The sequence below is a fragment of the Fundulus heteroclitus genome, chromosome 24 (assembly GCF_011125445.2).
Source record: "Fundulus heteroclitus isolate FHET01 chromosome 24, MU-UCD_Fhet_4.1, whole genome shotgun sequence".
In the NCBI taxonomy this organism is placed as follows: domain Eukaryota; kingdom Metazoa; phylum Chordata; class Actinopteri; order Cyprinodontiformes; family Fundulidae; genus Fundulus; species Fundulus heteroclitus.
The window spans coordinates 13,394,560-13,421,389 of NC_046384.1; the positions used below are offsets into that span (position 1 = coordinate 13,394,560).

The window sequence follows — 26,830 nt, forward strand, 5'->3', positions numbered from 1 at the left end:
TGTGGGCCTCCAGTGAGAAGATATTTTTTGTCTGACCGACCAGAGATCAAGTGTCCCAAACATTCCTTCTACTGGCAACATTCCCCACCAGGAGGATCACAAGATGCTCCTCGTTATTCCAAAGGTTGAGCCGAAGTCATTTACTCTCCTTATGTTCAGGATGTTGAACTTTCCATTGTGAACCATATCCCATGATCACAGGGGAGGGTGCCGCATAGAAGGACCAGTAAAAAGTGAGCTTTGCTATTTGACTTTTTTTCTTCACTGCTGCAGACAAAAGGGACTTCCATTTTACTGCAGATTAAGCCCAATCCATAAATCTCCTGTTCCATCCTACCATCACTTATGAGATGACAACAAGATGCATGAAGACTGGCAAAGACTGATCTCCCACATCTTTCTGGGTTAAGAGAATGTTACTTTATAGTCGAGAAGACTGACTGACTTCTTAATCAGAAATCTCCATGAGCTCTGACAATGTTATGGATAAAACACATTTTAACTAATTACAAAGTGTGGGCTCAACTGATGATGCTTTCTAAAGCCTGAGGCAGGATAATGGACTCCCTTCCAGTCCCCAGATGTATGCCTGGGACAGAATTATCCACAACTATCGCCTGCACAGGCACACAATCACAGTGAGGAAAGTAAGTCCAGACTTTGACCTTTCCAAACACACTGCTTGACATATATCCAATGGAAAACTTTCGTGGGTCTTTTAGAGACGTGTTAGAAAACGCCTCCTTCAGCAAAATCTAGAAGCATCCCTGTAAAGCATCCCTGCAGAATTTGTTTCTGCACCAGACACATGTTGGAGTGAAAAGAGGAAATTTTCTTCTCAATAACAAACATTTTATCTTGCAGCTTATTTGTCTCTGAAGCCCCGTTGTTCAGTTTACCACCACATCCCAATAGTTTTGTACTTATATTTGACGTGAACCATCAATCCCATCAGATATCAAATATATATATTTTTTCCACAGAGGAGGAATACCGGTTATTATCTTTGGACACAGACTGAGCGCGAAGACTCCAGACGTTACAAGCAATCTCCCATTTTACGCCACGTCTGACTTGCCTTGTAAATTCTTGTCTTTATGTATATGACCTGAGCAGTTACAGTACATCAACTGCAGTAGGTCATTTTCTGCTACTGTAGCTGGCTCTACGGGGGGGGGGGGGGGGGGGGGGGGCTAATGCATGAAAACAGAATGCTTGTTCAGTTCAAGAGCTGTCACTTTGCTAACCATTCTGCCCCGTACCTACAAACAAATGTACTTTAAGAGTTAATAGTTGCAATCCAAACATGTGTGTAGCTCACTAAAATATTAAATCAATCTGTAGTTGCTTAGGTTCTAATTATTTGTTGTGTGAAGGAAATTTTTCCATTAAAAACAGACCCCAGTTGTATAAAAAATATTTATATAGGAAGTTTTTTTTTTTTAATGACTCACCGCTCTGAATTGACGCAAACCTTGCAGCACTTTTAGATTTGACCAAAGATGAAATACGGTAAGCTCTGCTTTGCAGGCCTTTCAAGGCTTCAGAATAATCCTTTTTTACCCTCCCTCTAACCGGTTTTTATCACTCTGTCATTCTAGGAACTCCACATACTGCATGAAGGTGTCCATGTCTCTCATGGTGGCAGAAAATGACACCGACCTTTGCTACAACTCCAAAATGAGATTCTTCGAGAAGGCAGAGCTAAGCAAAAGTAAAGACATCACCTGCCCGGACGTTGAGGACTTTATCCAGCCTGGGGTGGAACCTAAAATAATTTGGTATAAGGTAAAAGAGATTTATTTCAAAGGATTTTTAAAAATATTCTGCCATTTATGTTGAGTAAAGACAACAGTATTTGCCATGTCTGCACTTCTGGTCCAAAATTCACATCATTTTATTTGTCTTTGCAACTTTTTATTTATTCTAATGAAATGTGTCCTCTGCATTTAAACCGTCCCTTAGGGAGCAGTAGGCTGCCACTGGGCGGCACCTGGGGAGCATTCTGGGGCTAGGGGTCTTGCTCAGGGACCCAGAGTGGCAGTCTGTGGGAGTGGAACCGGGGAACTTGCAGCCTTCCCAGGATGCAAGCGCCCTTCTCTAACATCTAGAACACCACTCCTCAATCCACAATCATTATAGGCAGTAATATCCTATCAATTCCGTTATTAAAGGTGCATAGCCACGATATTTGACTTTTTTCATTTATACATCAGCTGCAACTCTGGTTGCATAGAAAGTTTTTATGAAAGATTATCACGTTCTGCTGCCGTACTAGTTGTTATTTTGGTGTTTTGCACGTTGTTTTTGCTCAATTTGCTAGTAAATAAAGCCTTTCGTGTTTATTTTATAACAGAGGAAGTACAACACTGCACATACGCTGCAGGGGATAAAACAAGGCAGAAGCTAACGGCTATTGGCGTCTCCCAGCGTAACAATGTCGAATGGTCAAAGATTCAGTGAAGGAAAAAAAACACACAAAAAATGTATCACTCCAAGAGGGAAAAGACTGGAATGTCGCTGGGAATACAGTATGAACGTTGGTGTTTACTGATGCAGACGCTAAACCTGCTGAGGCTCAGATGTGACTGCAGAGTTGATTGACATGAGTAAACGTTCTGATATGAGGCTCTTAAAGTTGCTGTAGATCGCTGGTCTTCGATCATGCCAAGCTGCCACTTTACTGCAAGGCATTGCAGAGGGTCAGGCTTGATCCAGCATTATTTAATACTGTTTTATTAATTAAGCAAACCGGCATTATGATAGTTCTGCAATACTGCCGGTAGATGGCGCCACATCTGTTTAGATCTGGTCATCAAGCCATGCTGGGCTGTTTTTATCCTCAAAAAGGACTATCTAAACATTAACAGGATGGACGCTTGGTGTATATAAGCTTATTTTATCATGATCAAATGGTTTTTGGTCTTTTTTTTATAAGCATAAAATGTGGCTATGTAGCTTTAATGACCATTTTAACCTTTTATTCTTGTACATCAATTTTTGAAAAGCAGCAATGATTATCAATAAATAAGAACATGTATTTATTTTTTAGTTTCTGGTGGGATTCAAATCCACACAGATGCAAAATTATTCTTACAGGTTATAAAGTATACAAACGACCGCAGTAATATTTGAGAGTTGCAGAAAAACAGACGAGTTACTGATAAGCGACATGTTTTTATGACCTAATTCTGACTGCATACGGACCAGTATTCTACTCAGTGATGGAAGAGCTTTAAATTTAAATTGAACCTGGACTACAAGCATAGTCCTTAAACGTCCAAGATGGCTGAGGCCCCTGACGTGACATCAGACTTTTAACCAGCAACCTGTTGAAGAATTTAGAGGTAGTCCTCCTGTTTAGTTACTCTGTCCTCTGTGAGTGAAGCTCTAGTTCCACTGGCAGGGAAACAGCCCCACACAATGATACCGTCACCACCAACGTGCTTCTTGTCTTGTACCATGAAGCTTTTCTCCAGCTTCCCACATGAGCAAGCTATTTGTCTGTAAATTTAAGTTGAGCTTGAAAGGCTCTCTGCTCTGGGGACAATGAAACTAATTTTCCAAGAGTTTCATAGCAGGTTTGGGCCTTGGTGGGTCCTGGAATGGGCCTAAGCGACCACTTTGTTTTTTTGAGGGTATCAGTCTGGTTAAGATGGTTGAAACTTGGATCCTTTGGTGTTTTTCAATGAACGATCCAAAACACACTTAAAAAAATGCCTTTGGACTGGAAATAGCTGGCTAACATTAACCCTCTGCTAGTCCACTGACAAAATACTTCAACTATGCTCAAAAGCCATGCATGTCCCAAAAAAAAAGAACTACCAATTTAAACTAAATCTACCAATCAGAGATGTCAAATAGGCAGGTAAAAATTTGCAATAAGTTGATGCTACAATGAGAATGCGGGTTTCTGTGCAGCTCTCAAAGGTATAACTTTGAACCGGTATGTATAATTTAAATTAATAAAAACTTATGTCAATTCAAACTTGGCGTCCAGTCCTTAGTTTCTCACTTGGAAAAATAACGCTTTGAATAATCTGAAAAAAAAAAGCTAAAAATGTGTCCATGGTCTTGCCCATGTAGAAGAAATTTCCTACCAGTACTGCTCATCTAATTAATCTTAAACATTAGTATGTTAGTGTTTTGTCTTTTTATGTATGTGTATGATTTTACCTAAACATTTAAAAGGATGCTTGTCTTTCCTGTCTTCAAGAGAACCCTACATAAGGGTACTAATAAAGTCACCTCACCTTATATCACATTTAGCTTCTAAAACTCAAAATTATTCACATACAGACATAGGGTATTCATTTGCTCTATATACCCATTTATCTGGCCCCCTGTATCTGCACCTAATCCTCCTCCTAATAAGGAGTTGTGAGCCCACAGAGTGCAGCTGACCCAGGCAGAACCTCTCTGTCCAACAGGCCTCTTTGACAGAGCTGTTAGGTGCACCTCGCAGACCAATTCATCAAATGTTAGTCTGCAGGAGACGATGGCCAAATCGCTTTGCTCTCCTGCAGAAATTAAATTAAAATAGCAGACAATGACTGTGGGCTCCACACCCTCCAGTTATTGGCTCTCACTTTGCTGGTGGCTGATTAAATTCAGAGGCGGACCCACCATGCTCCAGTTTTCTTTGCCTCAGGTGGCCCCAAATCTCCAAGCTCTGAGCTGATCCTGAAAGCCTGCACCTACCTTCCTCTCACTACCTACGTGGTAGCAAGAGCCGTGAAAGAGAGGGAGAGTAATTAAATCACATCGCAATTTAGGGCTGTTTTTTTATTGTTTGCTAAACACCTGGTTACTGGTGGCCTGAGTGCTTATCATTCCCATCTTTCCAGCAGTTAGCTGAGGAAACCGTAGCTTAGGGAAATGGTCTCCCACTCATTTTTAAACAGCACAAAAATGTATTGACTAACTAAGAATGATTTAAAATATAAACATAAGGCTGGTCAACAATATCCCTATGAATCATAGGGAATATCATTATATGGCTTCTATATAATGTAAATGGGCTAAAGCTATATGCTTATATTTTCTCCATACCAAATCAAAGCTCTTTAACACAGATCCACATTCACCTGTTCAAGCAAACCAGGCTAAGTTAAGTTTGACCAAACCAGAGTTTACATGTTAATAAACAACCTTACCCTCTTATGGTTCAACAATCTGAACTTTTCTGTCAATTTGCGTTGCATTGAGGGCACTCCTCATTCATTTGTTTAAGCACAAAAATGTTTGTGTTACATAGTTAGACAGTACAATTGTTATATTTCTATTGAGCAATGAGGAATTCCTGAAGACATCGGTAGTACATGTCCCGGAGGATGATCTGTTCCCTGACGCGGGGAGGCAGGTTTCATACTGGGCCCCGGAGAGACAGCAGTACCACTGGATGTGAATGTCAGGTGAAAAATATGTGTTATTTAGAGATGCCCTGATTAAAGTTTGGTAGCCAATCTCCAATCTCTGATTTTTGTTTTCGTAAATTAAGCACACAAAGTAGTGCAATATCTCTTTTGCTGTAGACTACTTTGGTCAATGTCATAGCTTCAGTAGTCAACACAGTTCAATTTATCAAAGGTTAATCAAATTGGGCAGTGCAGTACCTACGACTCGACTATTAAGCTCAATTGCCTTAGAAGGAAAACTGAACAACTCTTGTCTCTGTAGTTTAAAGGTACAGGACTGTCTCAGAAAATTAGAATATTGTAATAAAGTTCTTTATTTTCTGTAATGCAATTAAAAAACATGAAATGTCATACATTCTAGATTCATTACAAATCAACTGAAATATCGCAAGCCTTTTATTGTTTTAATATCGCTGATTATGGCATACAGCTTAAGAAACCCAAATATCCTATCTCAAAATATTAGAATATCGTGAAAAAGTATACTAGTAGGCTATTCAACTAATCACTTGAATCGTCTAATTAACTCGAAACACTGCAGGGTTTCCTGAGCCTTGAAAAACACTCAGCTTGGTTCAGTAAACTAAATCACAAGTATGGTAGTGGTTAAGAGACGACATAAGATTCTCACAGTAACTGGTGTACTGACCATGGCATTACTGTCCTTGATTGGCCTGCCAATTCCCCTGACCTGAACCCCATGGAGAATTTGTGGGGTATTGTGAAGAAGAAGCTGAAAGACACCAGAGCCAACAATGCAAATGAGCTAAAGGCCGCTATTGAAGCATCCTGGGCATCCATAACACCTCAGCAATGCCACAGGCTGATTGGCTCCATGCCACGCCGCATTGATGCAGTAATCTGTGCAAAAGGATTCCCAACCAAGTACTGAGTGCATTAATGGACATTTTCAAATGTTTGATTTTGTTTTGCTGTTATATATTTTTTTTTTACTTGGTCTGAGGCAATATTCTAATCTTTTGAGATAGGATTTTTGTGTTTTCTTCAGCTGTACGCCATAATCAGCGATATTAAAACAATAAAAGGCTTGCGGTATTTCAGTTGATTTGTAATGAATCCAGAATGTGTGACATTTCATGTTTTTTAATTGCATTACAGAAAATAAAGAACTTTATCACAATATTCTAATTTTCTGAGACAGTCCTGTATATAGCCACGTTATATGCCTATACCAAAAAGAGTAATATCCAGTTGATTATGATAAAATTACGCTATATACTCCAAGCATCCGTCCACATAGTGTTTTCGTTTTTCAGCCTAAATAGAACCCAGCAACGGGCGCGATGAGCTGGCATAAACAGGCATGGCGCCATCTACTGGTAGTACCGCACAACTATTAGAAAGCCAGATGGTTGCCATCGATGCAGCTACTAAATATGTCCCAACCAAACCGAGCATGCTGTAACGCCTTGCGGAAAACCAACAGCTCGGTCTGGTGAAAGACCAACCCGACCTACTCTTATTTCAAGTGAGTCCTCCCCTGAGCCTCCTTCCAAACGCAAACAAGGACACAGCATCATTCACGTGCAATAACGTTACCCTGGTCCCATGATGTTGTAATGGTAAATATACACAGCAAAGGCTATATTTATTTACCAATTGAGCAAAAACAAAGCTTAAAAGACAAAAATAACAAATACTACACCAACAGGATATGATAATCTTTCAGGAAAATGTTATATGCCTTTCCTGGATTGTGCGGTACACATTGAGGAAGATGGCAGTGTCAAAATTGAAGTTTACCAGAAGTTCACACACACACACACACACACTAATATTTGCATTTTGATTCACGTCACCCACTGGAACACAATCTCTCTGTTATCAGAACTCTGAGTTACTGGGCTGAACACATTCCCTCTGCCTCAGAGGAAAAACAAAAAGAACACGAGCACGTCAGGAAATCGCTGCAAGCTTGTGGTTACCCAAAATGGGTCTTTGTCAAATCAGCCAACAAAGCTGGCGGAAAGAAAACAGCACAGATAGAACAGAGAGATGCAAAAACATCATCATGCCACGTGTGTCTGAAGTTTCTGAGAAACTCAATAGAATTGTCTCCAAACACAACATACCAGTAAATTTCAAACCTAACAAAATCTAGTTCATCCCAAAGACAGAACACCCAAACCACAGCTGAGCGGCGTTGTGTACGGCCTCTATGTCCTTAAAAACAGCAGCGCACCAACAGCTAGTTGCTCAAGTGCAAGCCACCAGAACTGACAAAGACTCCTGGATAGGTGTCCAAACGTTTTCAGAAAGAACTGAACAAAAGTCCGGTTGCCTCCGATTTAACCCTGTATGCTGTTACGATGAACCTGTTAACTGAGAATTTTCTCAAGTAAAATGTTGGTTCTTTTAGCCTTCAAAAGAGGAGGAATTTGCACATCAAATAGGAGGCATTGCAGTATGAGAGAATTCTTTCAAATATCTATACAAATGCCAAAAATAATAATAATGATTTTTCATGACTACTTTATTTTTGTGACTGTTTGGGGCCAAAATCAAAAATGAACAATAAATTTGATTATCTGGCCCTCCATGTTTGCATCCTCCCTAAAACCTATATTGTTGTCCCACAACCTAACATTTAAGAACATTTCACCTCTAATAACTAAGACTATTTTGCACAGCTAACTTTAGTCATGTTTTAGGTGTTTTTCTCCAACACAATATTTAAACTGGTTAATCGTCAAAACCTTGTTACCTGTCTTTGCAACTTAATATTCTTCAGAATCGTTCTACATTTTCAGAAATGTTCTGACATCTGCAGTTCCTATAATTAGCCCATTTTTTTTCAAACTAGCTTTTTACTGCCTTGGCATTAAACTAACAATCAAACGGATAACGTAAGCCCAACCTCACTGCGCTGCTTAAATTCTCTTAGCACTCCATTTATCAAACAGCACACAACACAAGTAGGGCGAATTTCACAGACGATCTGTTTCTGAAACCAAACATACCCAACAAAATTAGAGGATAATGATGAGTCACATGTGATCTGACAGAGGCAGATAGTTATTTTTGTGTCGCATGTACAGAAACACACTGCGGCGCAGACGGTGTCGCGCTTCATCTTTACAGAAATACGACACCGGCGCTTGAATCTCAGGATGCATTCGTCTTCTGTCGCTTTTTAATTTGAAACGAACTGTGACGGTGGCACAATACAGGAAGTAAACAGCTGTCGGCTCGTATCGTATTGAGAATGGATCATTCACTAAGAGAATGATTCATAGAACAACTTTGCTTTGACCACTTAGCATTTTGCAGATAAACTGTTGGTGTCTATCTAAAATACATGCACTATCTAATAATTTAAAATGATGACAATGCCTTTGAAGTCGTAAAACCCTGCTTTTAGGCTTAAATGAAACAAATACATGATAGATAATAGACTGGTCTAACTAAAGCCTCAGACATGCAGCATATGGCTCACACTAACATGTTTTCTCCTGTGATTTGTGTCGTCTGTGTTAACAAAAGGAATGCAAGCCGACGCAGTGGAGACAAACCATAGAGAGACGAAAGGACGTTCTGTCCATCAAGGAAGTGAGGGAAGATGACATTGGGAATTACACGTGTGAACTACCTTTTGGGAACTTTGTAGTGAGGAGGACCACAGAGTTATCAGTCACAGGTAAGAGAAGATTCCCTTTGAGCTATACCTGCAGTAAACAGAGCTTAACATATGTGATTTTAAAAGTTTTTTTCCTGGGGTATTTAACAAAGGCATTAAAAAACTCGTCTGAAGCGGTAATTGCACACTGACTGCAAAAGTAGTTTTATTCTTGCTTTTATTCTTCATTTTGTTTCTTTAGTCGGTCAAAAATCTGTTTACTGTTCACTTTTTAACCTGATCGTTGCATTGTTTGGCCCTTTAGTGCATTTAGTTAACATCGCAGCCTCTTTGACTTCTCAGCTTTTTTAATTGCTCAGCAGTAGAATCCACTCTGAGCCACTTCAGCACTTTTCCTGAAGGCTGCTGAAATATTTAAGTCTGAATCGGGAGCAGGTGACAGATTGCTTGTCGCAGACTCCGTCACAACCAAGGTTGATGCAAAGCATTTTGGATGGCTTCATTACATGCGTCTCTTTCCGTGACTGTAATGTACTTTTCAGGGGAGTTTTTTTTTTCTTTAAACCATAATGTATTTATTTTTTCTAATCTTTTATTTTCTGACTCAGTAAAGTCTTTTGGGGCTTTTGTTTCCTCTTGTTTATTAATGTGATTAATTAAATAATTAAAATCAAAGTTAAGTTTCATTCTCATCGGAAAGTTTGATAACAATCCAATATTCTCAGCAATAGCAGGACTGAGCTCGTCATCAAACAAACTGAAGCAAGAACAATTAATTGTACAAAATACCTGAAAGACATGAATGTGTTGCAAAACTCACTTTTTCTACTAATGTGACTTTAAAAACTGTAATCTATCTTCTTACCTCATTTAAAAGCTGGGATTGTGGTCAAGTAACCTGGTCAGCCAGATTGATAATGTGTAGCACTCTGTGTTCTACACATTATAAATCTGGGACTGCTCCCATCAAATCTGTTTGTGGAAAGGAGGGACATTCAGCAGAACTCTCTGAGCTGATTGGGCGAGGCTACAAATAGTGCCCAACTATCAAAAGTTGGTTTTAACCAATCACGGTATCAAAATAAAACATAAGCAGCAGGCACTTCTTGCTGTTTGCACATGTAGCAGCAGCTCCAGACTGAACAGTATATAAAAACAGGAAAAAAATTAGAATTTGGTCATTTGTGGATCTGATCTAACACATCTGGACTTTACTAAGATTCTGAATGTTAGTGCATCCTTTATACTGGACACTGTGCAGTATGCTGCAATGATGCTATTGTTTATTGCAAAGTTCAGACCAAAGGCCCTTGTAGATTAAACTATAACAGAATTCACTTTCAAAGTTTTATCCTGCAAAAAGGATGTTATACTGTCAAGGCATATCAACATGGAATAGGAACAAGCTAAGGTTAGCCTGGCATGTCTGCAAACTCCTTCTCTGAAGAGCCTCAGCAGAGTGTGAGGAATGTTTACTGAGGTTTTTTTTTGTAGTCATATCCTCTCAAACAGGAAGTCCTTTACAGAGAAAGCGTAAAGCTCAGCGTGTCTTAAGTGCTTCTGTTACATCATGGCCGCTTTCTACTAACCCAGTCAGAGCAGTGTCCTGAAAATCTAACAAACCTCACAAGGTGACCACCCCTAACCTTACTACGGTGCAATTTGTTCAAAAGTAATTTCTTCAAATTTCCCTGGTGGGCATTACTGCAGGTAGCTCACTCCGGCTAAAAGAAGAGAAGAAGCCAAAGGTTAACTCGATGACCACCTTACATGGGCTCAGTATGACTGACAGCAAACAGCCTAATCTCCCTGTTCTCAGCAGGAGGCGCCCTGCTATATGCTGCTGCACTAGGCAGTTGCCTCTCATCCTGAACATCATGCTACATTTTCACGATAGGAATGCTAAGATAAATGACAGATTCTTCTTTTTTTTATTTGCTTAAAACAAAGGGAAGGGCTCCCCGTGGCTATTGGGGACTAGGCAACGGATGCTTTACCTACGTGGTAATTCCTCTGTCCTCACTGTGATTTCTTTCTTGAAATGTGCAAAACCAAAAAGTCACATTTTATGGTATGAATGCATGCATGCTTGGATATACAATATTCCTTACTCTTTCACTAATTGTTCTCTTGTGATTGCTATATGATTAGGCTTTTCTTAGCCCTTTAAAGAGGCTTCACGATGAAGGCCAGGCCAGCCTTGATACATTCTTCGCTGTCCTCAAAATGTCATCCTGGGAGAACCGTCTCAATCTTTCTATCTACCTCTGAGACATGCAGCATTTCAAAGCAGGCGGCAAAAGACGATTAATGATGGTGCCGGCGCAGTCGAAGCAGCATTTATGATTTTTAAGAAGAAATGATCCTTCAGCCGCCTGTCTCAGTGGGTTTTCTCCCACACTCTCTCTGACTGTGGAAGGCAATGTTTTCTCTATGTAGCGTTTTGATAAACTGTCTGGGATGTAGAATGACTTTGCTAGAAAGATAGACTCCAACTGTGGCAGCTCTTAAGTGGCACAGAAAATGGATGAATAAACAGTCTAAATTGAGAATGCAAAGATCTGCTACAAAGTATTACAGGTAGTGGAGGTTCTCATTGTTCTTGGATGTAGAGACTTTATCATTTGAAAGAAATGTTGGAGTGTGCTCTTTTTCTGACAGGTTGTTTCTCTGTTTGGTGGCTTTGCTGTCGTATAAGTGTTGAATTTGTGTCTGACTGAAGATGTTTTCATTTTTTCCTACATTTTCTTGCTGCTAAACACTCATCAGTTTTGATCAGTCTTCTACATCTGTCTGCCGTCACAGCCTCTCGACATTTTCCACAAATCATCCCTTAAACAGAGCAACACTCTTTCTGGGTAGAAAGCTTTGTGCGCCATCCAGACAACAAATGTGAGATATTTTCAGTCACTATCAGACTATCAGTCCATAGGCCTTAAGACTTTTAGAAAATCAGTAAAGTACAATCAATGTTACACGTTTTGATAAATATACCGGTTTCACTTTGGATCAATGTCACCAACTCGTTTTATTATTTCTTACTTCTGCAGGCGAAACAAACAAGTTTGTCTAATTTTCTCAATTAATCATGTCAGCAAGCATTCTAGGGTTCAGTTGTTTAGGAAATTGTCAGCCATTTATTTCTATTATACTCTCATCTAAAAAGTCAGTGGAAACTACAAAACTGTAAATGTTCGAACAAAGCTACACAATAAAGGCACACTACTCTGATAACTTAAGAGAACAAGACCTGTGATTAAGCTAAATAATTCACACGGCACCTTCAGCCCCCATTGATACTTCTGGCTATGATGGATGGACAAAAATATCATTCATTCTTTACTGGGCACTAATCTCACATTAATGTTTGAAATTACACCTTTAATCCTTTAATTTATTTATTATTGTCTGGTCCATTCTCTTACAAACACCGTTTTGCTTACTCTGGGACATGTTCTACTACAGGTTTTGTCCTGTTAAAAGGGAATCTTCCTCACTACTGTTGTGACACACCTGTACGGTATGAGGGATTGCTGCAAAGTTAACAACTCTATGCAATACACAGTCCAGAGTTGCCAAATACTGTAGGTAATCAGGAGGGATTGCTGCAAAGCTAACAACTATATCCAATAAAGACCCCAGTTGCCACATTCTCTAGGTTGCCAGGAGGAGGGATTGCTGTAAAGCTAACAACTATATCCAATAAAGACCCCGGTTGCCACATTCTCTAGGTTGTCAGGAGGAGGGATTGCTGCACAATTAACTATATCCAATAAACAGATCCCGGTTGCCACATTCTCTAGGTTGTCAGGAGGAGGGATTGCTGCACAATTAACTATATCCAATAAACAGACCCCAGTTAACACATTCTCTAGGTTGCCAGGAGAAAGGATTGCTGTAAAGTTAACAACTATATCCAATAAACAGACCCTGGTTGCCACATACTCTAGATTATCAGGAGGAGGGATTGCTGCAATGTTAACAACTCAGCTCAATCAGCAGACCCCAGTTGCCACATACTGTATGTTATCAGGAGGGATTGCTGGTACGTTTATTTTAAGCAAATTGCATGGTTTCCTTGAATGAAAAAGCGTAACAATCAGCTTTCTAAACAATTTTTTGTTATAATTATTTTTAGATTTCTAAATGTAAAAAGCAAAACCTATATCCAAACCCTGCCACACAGACAGAAAGAAGAGGGAAAATCAGAAGAGCCCAGAAAACCGTGCTTGGTCCTGATGACTATACATAACAACCTTTCTGTTTGATTCTGTTTGAGGGTGTCCATGTGATTGCTTCCAAATCCTAACAAACATGTTTAAAATGTATGAATATTGAGGATTTTTCAAATGAAATACATTTAACCCTTTCCCATGCGCAATCTAAAAATAAGAAGTCCTTAGTCAGCCATGTGGTTACTGGCAATGTACAAGGCTAATCTCAGGAACTTCTGTTTGGCTTTCCCTAATTGTCCGACAACATTTGTAAACTTCCACAATGAACATATTTAGGGATATAATGCAAAGGCCACTTCTAGACATTTAGATGTAATATTTGGGGTCGGGGGACATGTCAGAATGGGCCTCATCAGACTAAACCACACGGACCCTCTAAAAGTCCCAGATGAGTTTAACTAACCCCAAATACACTTTGTAAGAAGGAGAAGCCTTTATTTGTTGTCACTTCAATATAACCACTTGGCATGTAGTGAGCATCTAATTGTTATGGTGACCCCGAGATGTCACTTTTAGCTTCAGTTCTCTTAGTGAGCTTTGAAGACATTTTGTACCTTCTTCCTCGCTGTGCGTGGTGTATTATCCTTCAGCCTAGGGGACTCTGACTAAGAGTAATGGTCCTTTGTACCTCAGGGAAACAGCAGACCATGGATTACATTTCTTGACCTTCTGATCCACTTAAAAAGTAAAGTGGAAGTAAAACAAATGGTTTTTACTTCCATTTTCATTAGAATTAGTAAGAGTGTTAGTGAGTGTAGCAAAGGTGATCGTGTGAAAAATAGTATTTCGTGTCACGTGTTTTCATCTTTCATCATCCATCGCAAGCAGAAGACAAGCTCGGTTCTTTATAGAAACCAGTGGGTCAGCTAGGCTCTATTAATTTGATACTGTTCAATGTTGTTATTGAGTAAGAATAAAGTTATCTCTTCATAAAACCGACCTTTCAGATCATTTATACCAAGCAATTCCCTCAGTAGATCAACAACAGACCTGTCTCAAAGCTTTGCAGCGGGACAAACGGTCAGATCATATTTGATAATATTGAGCACTGCGGAAATTGTAATGAGCTCCCACACTGTTATTAGAAAAGAGATTTATATTTTTAAAATGAAATTTCTGACTTTATGAAAGGGGCACCGTTTGATGTCTTAGATTAAAAACAGCTAGAAAAAGGATTGGTGAGTAAATACAGCTACCTAGGAGCAGCAACACTGGCCTATAGAATAGACTGTCACTGTAGCTAATGAGCTGGGACTGATGGTGTTGACCTGCTTTTCTTATTTTAAATTGCCAAACGATGAAGTGTGCTTGGCTGCAATAAAACTGTGTTTTGTTTTTGCAGCTGCCAGTTTTGGAGCAATCAAAATGCTGCAGAAATGCAAAAATTAAATAGTAGTTTACTTTGTGTATTTTAGCTTTGGCGTTTCCAGTTGACGTATCTCATACTTTGCCTCTAAATAATAATCGATGCGTTCCTTTTATAGTCAGCATTTTAGTCAGGGTCTTTAAAAGTCAATTTCTCTTGAGTGAGCCAGTGTTTTTTTGCCCCCTTTGTGACCTAATGTCAACACGCATGCAGGGTGATTTAGATAGAAAAGGAGCGATTAGAGCATGTTCACACCTGGCATTAAAATCTGACCTGACTGACCAGTTCAATTATCTGCTTTACGTGGAAATAAGCACGGCCTTATCAAACAGTTACAAAGTATTACCAGTTTTAAAAGTTTAGGATGGTTTTTGATAATGGCTCTTACTGTGGGTTGCTGCAGTCCAAAAGCCTTAGTAATTCATTTGATGGATGGATCTCAATGATTTTGTTTCTCGTCTGTTTTTACATTTCTGCAGGTTGATGCCCACTCTGTTGCTTTTTGGGAGATTTTGGCCTACTTAATGTTATTGAGCAGGTTGTATGTAACTGATTACTTGATTTTAAAGATCTGGCACTGATGAGGTCTGGTTGTGGCTAAGGAAGCTGAACAACAGATCACAGTAAATGCATCATTGTAACTATGATTTATTTGATCTGAAACATCTGAATGTGTCAAAAAAAGATGATTTGTGAGGTAGGGAAATACTTTTTTTCCTCGTATCCATATAGATTATGTTTTATGAGCTGTATGATAATTGCAGTAGAACTAATAATTGCAGTAGAACTCATATTGGAGATCATTCAAGTAAGATGTGATCATTAGAGAAAACTTAGAAGTCTTCTGATTTTCAGTTGTCAAACAAGCAATACAGTTTAACAGGAGCAATTTTCCATAACTTGCAAGTTTTGCAAGGTATCCTCATTTTGTCATAGCAGCATTTGGCTGAGATACTAATTGAAGAAGGAAGACAATTGAGTGGATTCACAAAGTAATCCGTTTTAAATCTAGCATTTGATTGACCCTGCAATCAGCAGGTGCTTGGTGGAGTTCAGTAATTGTTTTTTTTTAATCAGGTTGTAAATCAGATTCACTAGGGAAGATTGAGCCATTTTACAACTTCTGGGCTGAAGAGTTGATTGTTGACATGTTTCAGCAGGGTAACTTTCAAAATTTTTGGTTTTGGACGTTGATGCGATAAAATGTACATTTACAGAATAAGGATGGTTACTGGTGGATCAAACTGTCTGGCTCATCTTAATATCTTGACCACTGTTAAGTCCTACTTGGCATGGAATAATGATCTTCACACCCTCATAAAAATCTGAAGCATTCACTTAAGTCCCTCTGTAGACTTTTCTCCCCACATCACCCTGGAAATCCAATGCATTAATTAACATTGTCACTCAGAAATCTGGTTGCTATGGAAATTGATATAAAAAAAATCTCCATATTTGTATGGGACATTTCATTGCACGCAGGCGATTGTGGTTTAGAGGGCAGTTGGAGTGCCACTGGAAGGTTGTGGGTACGATTCCAGCCTCTTTCGGTCAGATGAGCCCCAGTTTGGCTATTAATCTGCATATGAATGTGAATGAATGAATGAATCAATCAATCAATCAATGGCATCTGTGAATGCCATTGGGTGAGTGTTAGCCTCGTGAGACCATCCTGATCTCGCGAGCTTTCAAGGTTTCACTCACAGATCAGTCTGGCTACTCTCCGTTAAAGAAAATTTGGAGCCGTTCACCAAACGAACGTCCAATCAGCGTTGGCTTTGAGGCGGGTTGAGGTGTGACGCAACGGGAAGCGCGACAGTTCAGTCTAAAGAACATGGCGGCTTCAGCCGATGAAACTAGCGTTAGCGTGGCTATCGAGCAAGTTTTATCGGAATTACAGAGTATTTCTTTGCTGAGCTAACGAGCCTTTACCTGCAGCAGCAAGAGTAGCTTGGCTTGTGGTTGTGTTTTCGTCGTCGCTCGTAACAGAGCGACGACAAATCTGATTGGTTCATTTGGCCCGTCTATCACCAACATAGGCCAATCAGCTAACCAGTATTTTCGCCCCTTCCCAAAATTACTTCAACGGAAGGTTTCCAGATGGATATGCGGAGCAAATCTATCTGGCGGAGTCAGGTAAGGTGAGTGTAGCTCTAGTGTAAGAAGCTTTGAGTGGTCAATATGCATAGAAAAGCACTATATAAATTCAGTTCAAGAGCTCAATGCCTTATAGATTAAAAGGACAGATTAAAAGATTAGAAAAACAAGAAAAAATAACAATATGAGATAATAGAAATACAAGTTTTGGTATAATGTAGAATCTCATACCAGCCTGTAATAGCAACTTGCAACACACTGCACTCTATGCCGAGGTCTTACATGTTCAACCCTTCAGAATTCCAGGAAATTCTCCAAGGAAGTAAAACTAAAAGAAAAATTACTGAACTTTTTTACATACATATCGTGGAAGAAAATACTAAACAAATTGAATTTAGTCCTTGGACAGTTTTTTTAATTATTATTTTAAAGAGACTAAAATTTTTTTTACAGTGAAGAAAGGGAACACAGAATGGATCAGATTTTTGTTAATCATTTTAGAAATATCTAAGTATCTGAATGTAAAATTTCCATGCATACAATTAGTCTTAAATAAAGTTTTTCATTGGTGTATTCTCTTCTTCGGGTGTGCAAAAGGAGATTCAAACCTTCCTTTTTACTTTTAGTTGATCCTGTCTGTAAATATCTGGATGTGGAACACTTTAGCATGATGTAAAATTGCCAACAGTGTGAGTACTCACCCCCCCCCCCCCCCCCTCTCTAAAATGCAGTGTGTGAAGCCACAGTTCACTACAGTTTAGCAACCTAATCTTCACCAGTTGAGATGTCCAGCTGTAGATTAAAACTCTGCCTAGATTTGATGTCAAAGAAGATGCACAAATACCTTCTGACATAACATTATTTCCTCTCTAACCAGGAATGCACTAATTAGCCTGTCAGACTTAGGGCAATCCTGGATGTGATGTAAATCTGGAGAACAAATGCCAAAATTAAACCTTAAAAACATCCTGTTTATTTTGATTTACTTATCGAAGTGGCATGCTTGTCCTTTACTAACAACATCTAAAATGTCCTTATTAGAAATTAACTTCAAAGGTGTGTTTTCTTGAGTTTCGTTACAAACCCAGTCTTTTATTTTACACTGTAAAAAATAGATTTTTTTTATTCTTTTGATTTTAGCTGTAGAAATAGTTTAACATAGTTGTGTTTAACAATGGGTAAATAAAAACATGAAACTTTTTTTGGTAACATATTCTACCTAAACACCTGTATTAAGAGGTTTAGCTACTACGAGTGCTAATGCTAAAGAAAAGTTTGCTAGCAAGCTTTCTTACTCTGAGCCACTCGTGGCCAATGATGTTTTACATGTTGGCTGTGGTTGTTAGAGAAAAGGTTTAGATACAATTATGGTTAATTTGATTTAAAATATTTTCTATTTCAAGTGAAGGTGCTTGATCATGATTCTACCACCAAGGCAAACTTGCCACATGGTTAGGGTTTATTGTGAAACAGGGGATCATCAGCATCCATAAAACACGTTTCTTTGCATTGACTGCAGCTGTGAAACTCTAGCTTTGTTTATATCTGCAAAATTACTTATTCGGATTCCAATGTTTTAATCTGAATGTATCGTTTATATGGGGAACAAAACAATTTATCGATCATAATGTACTGGTATGTTTAGGTGCACTAAAAACCACAGAAGCAGTTCCAGTCACATCCGGTCTGAAGAAAAATCAAAACATTTAAAAAAATAAATAAAACTTGATTGAATAAACGTTCCTGCACTCGCTAATAAAGCTTCAGGCTTGACAAAACATGCTGTTAGTCTTCCTAGATCACAGGATGAGAGACATAGGTTACACATGCACATCAAGGCAGTTTGCCCCAGTCTGAATAACATGATCGGAATAAATGTTAAAATGGAGCCTGATCAGATTAACAGTTGGCATAAACCACCCGTTTCATTCGGTGTACTTAGTCTGATCACAATCTTCCTATCAGCCCTTTATTCTGATTACTTATGATCATGTAAACATAGCTTCTGAGTGAATCTGATCTTGTGGGTGTTGAATCTGTGTAAATACATTCTGCTACACTATTGTTTATGAGCTGCTGACTGAGCAGATTCTTTGCCCCTCAGTTTAATTAATAAAATTGATATATTATTGACTTTAGTGTCTAAGGTTTGTCAGTAGGCTACAAAACAGAATAGTTAAAACCTGCCTCATTTATTTAATTACTTTTGAATAAAATCATTAAAAAGCTGTTAGTAAATTTAAAAAAGGGTTAGAATTTAATTATTTTTTAGCTGGAAAATTTATGTAATTGTTATTTAGAAAAATTGTTTATAAGCTGCCCAAATAAAATGAATGCAAATAGGTACACTGGTTTTGGTTGGTTAAGTTTGAACAGCTGATTTCATCAGTGTAAATAGTAGTTTTAGCGTCACGAGATTTATGTCCAAATATTCTGACTGCTGTATTTTCCTTCACTACTGATGTCCCAACATATCCCACCCTAACCACACTCTCAGATCTGAGTCCAAACAAACAGAGCTGAGATGCAGAAAATGAGGCTTTCTTTTACAGCCAATATCAAAAAGCCTCGGGCTTTTTTCATTTCTCTGCTTCTACTGATGCCCACCAAATTGAATGGTAAATCATTGCCCCAAATTGAAGGCCTTCTTGTTAAAGCATGTGGGCTATGAAGTTAAATGTGGTTAAAAAAAAAAAAAAAAAAATCACTTATCCCATCTAAGGTTTAACTGCTGGTTGTAAAGAAATACAAGTTTTTGGGAGATCTACGTATAGGAATCAATGTAGTGGAAAGTAAAAGCATCTTTCACCTTTCTCTTACCTATACCTGTTGACAGGCAAACATAAAAAAAATACAAAATCAACTTTAAATAATGTTATGCCAAATCCTTTTTTTTAATTACTAGGGTTTGCACAAATACCACCTTGAATCAGTTTTTATTGCGAATGTTCAGCTTCATCTTGATGCTGTTCTACACACCATACCCCATGTCACAGTTAAATTTGTGTTTGTGGCATAATTGGGTCTAATAAAGCGGAGATTAATCACTCTATGCTGTAGCACATCTTATTTTTGATTTTGTATTATGAGGTTGGCATATTTTTAGATATCTTTTTTTTTTATATGCAGCTTTAATTAGCAGGAAACGTGTCAGCGGGAGAAGTCTGAAATCTGCTTTCAGGGTGATCAGTGAAATGTTTCCACTCCCTTGGAAGATCATTAACTTTTTCCCCCCTCACTTTTTCACATGCAGCATTAATTTTTAAGATTCTCATATACAAGAGTGCTAGTTTTCATTAGGGATTAGATATTTAGATTAGTAGAGCCCCCAGGAGATGTGCTCTTGTTTTGTCTGACAGTGGTAGGAGCAGATAAGGCTGTATGGAGCCTGATAAGCAGTAGGGTGTTGCATGAAATGTGTCAAAAACATTTTTAACCTATTTTTGTTAGTATTGCAGTACAAATTACAGTGAACGTTTATCTGCCAACCTTTCAGATTTCTTAATATGGATAAATAAAAAGCAGTTTTCAAGTGGTTGTTTCATTTTAAAGGAAAAATAACCCAATATGGCTTAATATGAAAAGGTTATTTCAATAGCTGGTTGTGCCATCCAGCAGCAAAACCTGCCATCGTGCTTTTACATCACAGAAGATACATTTTGACCCACTTTTGTTGTAGTAGTATCTTTAATTCAGCCACATTGAAGGGAATTTGAGTTTTACAGCATTTTAAAGGTAATGTCAAGACATCTCAATTGGATTATATTCTAGACTTTGACTAGGCCAGTCCAACCTTTTGTTTTAAATTTTTAGGCAATTAGACGTTGACTCGCAGCAGTGCTCTTGGATATTTGACTGCTTCATGGCTCCATCATTTATGACAAGATGTCCCGATGCTGAAGAAGCTAAGCCGCCCTAAACGGTCACAATGCCACCACCATGTTTGACTAATATTACGTTTCTGAAATACTGAGGTGGTTTTATGCCAGATGTAATGGGAGGCACGCCTTCAATATATTCCACTTTTGTCTTGTTCGTCCACAGAAGATTTTTCAAAGGTTTTGCAGATCACGGAGAAAATTTTTGTGCAATAAAAGGCGGACTTTTGACTTCATCTGAGTGGGCAGATTATTTCGGAGCACTGTATGGTTTATGAGTACCCCTCAGACAGCAGAAGGGTAATTGGGCCCTGACTCAATTAAATTAAGCTTATTATCAGTCTTTATTACATATTACATGAAAATTAACCAAACATACGTAATGTTATTAAGCATTACTGGTGGAGATTCATGCCATCCCAGCAACACAAGCAGCTGTTTCTTTCTTTCAGTGCTTTAATTCTCCACTGTGTCCAACTTGTAGCAACCATCTTGTTTCAGTTCAGCTTCTGTGCTCCCGCAGCATCACTTTTTCGGGGTGGTGACTCACCTCTATGCTCTGATCAGATCAGCAGCAGTAGGAGCGTCTGAATATTGTGGCGTGCACTCTACATCTTGGTAGGTATCCACCTGCGCGCCCCATCAGAGGAGCCGCACATATGAGAGGGGTCTGCATAGCTTACAGCAGGGGAGGGAGTCTGTGGAGAGGGAGAAAAAAATATCCAAGTGTAAAGCATGTGCAGAGTTTGACATTCAAAGCCTGGGGTGATCTCCTGGATACTGTATATCAGTACTGGTGGGTCTAGTTTTATAATTTGATTGTATGGTTGTGCTACATGCTTTATTTTTTTGCAGCCGAAGGTAAATTATGCGTAATCAGTGCCTATTAAATTCCTGTAATAGATTATTTTTAGATGCAGCGCTCAGAGGTGTCCACCTTTTTTTTTTTTTTTTTTTTTTTTTTTTTTTTTAATTCTCCTCTTTACGCTTCAGTCTCCCTCGTTTGCTTTTCCAAAGACAAAGAAAGATAACTGGCATGCCGTTTTCCCTGTTTTTGTCCATGTGAACCCCATTGGAAAAATTTTAAAAGGGAATTTGTTAGTGCTTGGCCAACTTCCACAAAATCAGATTTTTATCAGCATCTGCTTGTTAGGTAAAATTACACTGCTTCTGTTTACAGCTATCGTTCTTGGCATCTTGTCACTGGACTTACCACAGCGTGCCAGCAAGTTTGAATTAGAGGATTTGTTAGTTATAACATTCTGGAAACTTATGTTACAAACACTACATATCGTCTGCGTAGAGTAATTCCCAGACTTTGCAGTCTTTTTCCTTTATTGGATTATCTAATTTCTTTGGGTTGTGTCTGATCTGGAATTTGTGCATATGAATGCTACTTCAATGGATGGTTGAAAATAGATGTCATCTCAAAATTGGACTGAATTGGTTGTACTTGATGTTATTCTGTGAATAGTCCCAATGCTTAGCATGCAAATCTACCTTGATTCCATAACCACTGCTGCAGATTAAGGTAAAACAAGTTGCAAAGATTCTGTTTCCTTAAAGATTGACAATATGAACTTGAGGCAAATTTGTTCATCTGTAGTAAATCTAAATCAGCCTCTCGTTAAACTTCTGAATCTTGTTTTGAGTAGATCTTTACTAAAAGTGTTGCCCGGGAGACCGATAAAACCAATTAGGGGAGGTGATGATGATTGAACAGGTAGTGTTTTTTTCTGTCTGAGCTGCTATTGATTTTATTCTTTGAAAATGAAAGACAGAAGCTTTACAATGATCTTACTGAATGTGTGCAAGGATCAAAATCTCATAGCCTAAAATTATAACCGGGTATATGTTGTTTGATAGGATATAATCTTTTTGATTAACACTGCTTCCTTTGACAACATAAAACTAAAATAATACCCAATAGTAAGTTTTGTATTGAATTCAACGCATCATACGCCCTCAGAATAAGATGAAATTTATAGTGTTTCCCTTGGTAACTACATAATGGGTTAGGAAGCTGAACAAATTAGAAATAATATAAAATGTACAGTATGTGCATGTGTTCATGTAATACCTGTCGGCTCATGCCGTTATTTTGTTTGCTGCAACATTGATGAGTGAATTTCTACCACTATTAGCAAGTAATTTGTTATTTTATAAACAGTCGTATTCAATAAATTAGAAAATGCATTTCTAAGAGGCTTGGTTGTCAGATTTACAGTACCTTTTGGAAAAAAAAAACTACCTTTATGCCAGTATTAAACACACTTTACAGCCCCCATTTTGCATGAAAAATGTTGCTTTTTTTTATTTTGTCTGATGCAATTTTCTAATCTATCGGTATTCTAAATGCTGTGTTTTAATTAGCTGCAGGTGGGGAAAAATAATTATATTTAACAGAAATAAAGGGTTCCAAGTATCATCAGTCTGTTAAAATGTATAATGTTTCCCTTAGTGAATCGAGTTACTGAAATAAATGAACTTTTCAATAATATGATTGTATATCAAAGATGAACAATAAAGGAAATTCTATTTCACTTGTCTGGTGGATGTCGCTGAAGTTTGGGCATTTTCCTTTAGCTGTCGCAGCATCAGCAGTGTCTTTTTCCCAGCCCAAGTTCAGTCTCCATGGTAACAACGTTTAGTTACTGTTATAGTGTGTACTACTTTATTTCAGTAAGTGTAGCTCATATATGCAGCAAAGTATCATGGTACTAGATCGAAGGATGGAAGCTTCCAGCAATGCTAGTATAGCCAGCTGTATTTAAAATATATTTATAGATGTGGATAAAAAAAAGTCTTCTGCTGGGGTGCACACACTGCATGTGTACTTGCAGTTTTAAATTATCCCTGGTAACACTTTCTTTGAAGGGTTGTACATAAGACTGACATTACACTGTCATAAACATGACATAACACCTGTTATGAAGATAAATGGCTCTTTATGAATGTTTAGGACTGTTATTAATTGTTTAACATATCTTTGTTATGACAAGCCCTTAATTTAACAAAATCCCAAATCAAGCCCTTAATTTAACAAAATCCCAAATCAAACCCTAAACTTAACCATGTCTCTGTTAATGTCAAGTTGTCATAACAAAGACATTTTAAATAATGTCAACTTTGCTTTAATAGTGTCATAATTTACCGAATGACAAATAATGACAACAGTCCTAAACATTCATAAAGAGCCATTTATGTTCATAACAGGTGTTATGTCAGGTTTATGACAGTGTAATGTCAGTCTTATGTAGACCCCTTCAAATAAAGTGTAACCTTATCCCTCTTAGCATTCAAGGTGCAAACATTAGCCGTACAAAGTCAAGTCAAGTTGGGTTTATTGGTATAGTACATTTCAGTAGCAAGGCGGTGCTTTACATTATGAAAACATCATAAACACATCGAAACAGTCACTGGATGTGAGACCAGTAACAAACATTAACCTTACAAAGTGTTGTAGTTGTTTCATCCTGTGAGCGCTGAGTCTGATGCCAGGCTGCTTGAAGGCATTTTTTTCTGCACATTTTTTTTTTTTTTTCTTTACATTCAAGCGGTTCTCAGGTACAGGGCATTTGGTGAGAACCTGAGAAAGTTGTCCAGATCATAAAATGTACTGTCTATAAAGGCAGTGTATTCAAACAGACCAGCATTACCTAAGATTATAGTGACCCAGCACCCATCAAAACACACCTCACCCATGCACCACTAGAGAGCAGGCAACCCCTGGCAGGGCATATCTGAAGCAAACAAGGCTTATTTTAGGTGAAGAGCACCAAGAAGAAGGAATCCTCTTAAGATAATGTCTGCTGTTGAATTATTACTGGAAATTACCACCATAGTATCGAATTGTGAAACTTAGTGCCACCTTTGCAGCAGTCTTCCATCAAGCATCTTGTCAAATATGTATCAATTAGCTAACTGTGCTTACAAATGCTCCTCTGACACTCCATACATCTGGGATTGCAAATTAAGATGGCATGTTAGATAATTAATGCCTTCACTTGACTAATTAGCACTTACTTAGTGGCGTAGCTTTTGAGATGTGAAAAGCAGTTCTGAACTAATGTTAATGTAATCCCACACCGATGGCAAGAAACAAGAGATCTGTTTAAGAGATGTAGGGAATAAAAAAAATCTTTACAAGGAGGATTTACAGCTTTTAGAGATACAAAATATGTGAAAAATTTCAAACAGCATATGGACTGAAGCAGAGGTGCTTACTTGATGGGGGGGGGGGGGTGTTCATCATTCTCAATGTCTGTTCTGTTGTTGGGGAATTTAAAGTGGTTTAAGATTAATTGCTTCTGTCTAAGCCATTAGTGTATATATTTTGCTTTGGAGATGCTCTTCTCCACTTGTGTTTGTACATCCATCTCAAGCAGTTAGTAGAAATGCCCTATCAAGGACACTTCAGTCATATGTCAGTCCGCTGATCCCAATTGTGAGATAAGCAGATGGGAAGGAACAGCAGATCGGACTCTTGCATAATTTATAGTGAGCAGAAATCAATTTTGTGGCATAAATTACTTTGATCTTAATTAGTTGCAGATTGGTCTTTTACAAAAGGTGCATTTTAAATCAGTTCAGGGAGAGACGGGTCCAGGAAGATGAGTCCGAATTGTTTATTTGTTGATTATCTCATATGATCTCATGATGGGAAATGGGTTGCTGTCGTAGGGTAGGGTGCGGGGAAAATAGTTTTTCCCTCTTGCGGTTTTTAGAGCAAGAAAAAACAAATATTTTGATCAAAAGTTAGCTTTTTTTGCCTCAGTTTCATGTTTCAGATTATCCAAACCAGCTTGACCATATGTAAAAAAGTAGTTGCCCCTAACTGTAATAACTGGTTGCCATCCTTGGGAGCAAAAATTGCCATCAATCATTGGCAGCAACTGGCAGGTGGCCTTTTACATCGCTGTGAGGAATTTGACCCCACTGTTGTTTTAGTTCAGCTACATTTGATGGGGGTCCAGCATGAGTGGCCTGTTTAAGGTTATTCCATGGCTTTTTAATTGGTCTTAAGTCCTGACTTTGACTGAATCATTCAAAAACTATTCTGCTGGATAACCTGAGCGCTCCTGAATCAAAGTACATCCTACATCTCCTTCAGGATTGTCTGGTGAGAAAGCAAAAACCAATTCCATTACTTACGGATCTCAACCCTTCCCTTAGGAAGTGAAGCAGCCCCTGACCACCAGTCTGCCATCAACATTGTGAGATGGGTCTTTGTGTGTTTTTTTACTTTGAAACTCTGCCTTGGGTGATGTTTTGGTCCAGGCTCTTTCTTATTGTTGAATCATGAACACAGATCTTAAAAGAGACATATGAGGCCTGCTCCTTTGGTTTGGGTTCGCTTGTGACCCCCAGGATGAGATACGGGTGTGCTCTTGGATTAATCAAGGTAGGTTAGCCACTACTGGAAAGGTTCACCACTCTTCCATGTTTTCTTCATTTGTGGTAATGGCCCTCACATTGTTTTTTTTTTTTGGAATCCCAAAGATGGAGATGGGTTTGTAACCCTTTACAGATTGGTGTCAGTGACCGTTTCTTATCTGGTCTTGAATTTCTTTAGACTAGGGACTGATGTGTTGCTTTTTTATATCTTGTAGCTTGCTTCATATTGTCAGAGAGGTACTATTTTACAGATTTCTGGATTTTATTTGTCAAGCTAGAGTCAGATGTACTGTATATGTGGCTGCTGAAAATAAACAGCAAAAATGTGGGTCTTTTGAAAATGTAGTCACAATTTGATAATGGTGATACATTCCCTCTTCCCTAAACATATCAGATTTTTTAGAACAGGTTTTTTTTATGTACTTTGGCTATTTCTCTCAGGCATTAAAATTAGTTTGAAGAACAAAAATCTTTAAAGCCGCGCTGTGTAACTTTTAGCCACTAGGGGCGCTACAGTTGTAACTTCCAGGTTTAGTGCCCATGCAGGCCACTGGCTACACTGCACTGTCACAAAATTAAACAGTTACTTGGAGTTACTTTTAAAGACAAAGCCACATTCACACTTCTTGATTAAATCCTACATCAGAGAACCAAAAATATGTCTTATCAGGTAAGCACATACCTGTTTTGTTGGGTCATGTGACCTAGAGTGCTGCTCTAGGTCACATGACCCTTTCAGCGGCAGATCTGACCCTCTCAAATTACATAGTCGGGTTTTTTAGAAGGGCAGCCTAGAGCATTGATGCGTGCCAAGTGCTGTGTATTATCCTGAAAAATCATTT

General features: G+C 38.5%; 1 protein-coding gene across 1 annotated transcript in view; it reads left to right on the forward strand.

Annotated features, from left to right (window-relative positions):
* Positions 1–581: 581 nt before the first annotated feature.
* Positions 582–26,830, forward strand: part of LOC105921525 (interleukin-1 receptor accessory protein-like 1) — a 203,190-nt gene continuing 176,941 nt past the window's right edge. The window contains exons 1-3 of the mRNA XM_036128528.1: positions 582–647; positions 1,531–1,788; positions 8,922–9,075. Of these exons, the coding sequence (XP_035984421.1) occupies positions 582–647; positions 1,531–1,788; positions 8,922–9,075 (478 nt within the window). The remainder of the gene's footprint in view (positions 648–1,530; positions 1,789–8,921; positions 9,076–26,830) is intronic.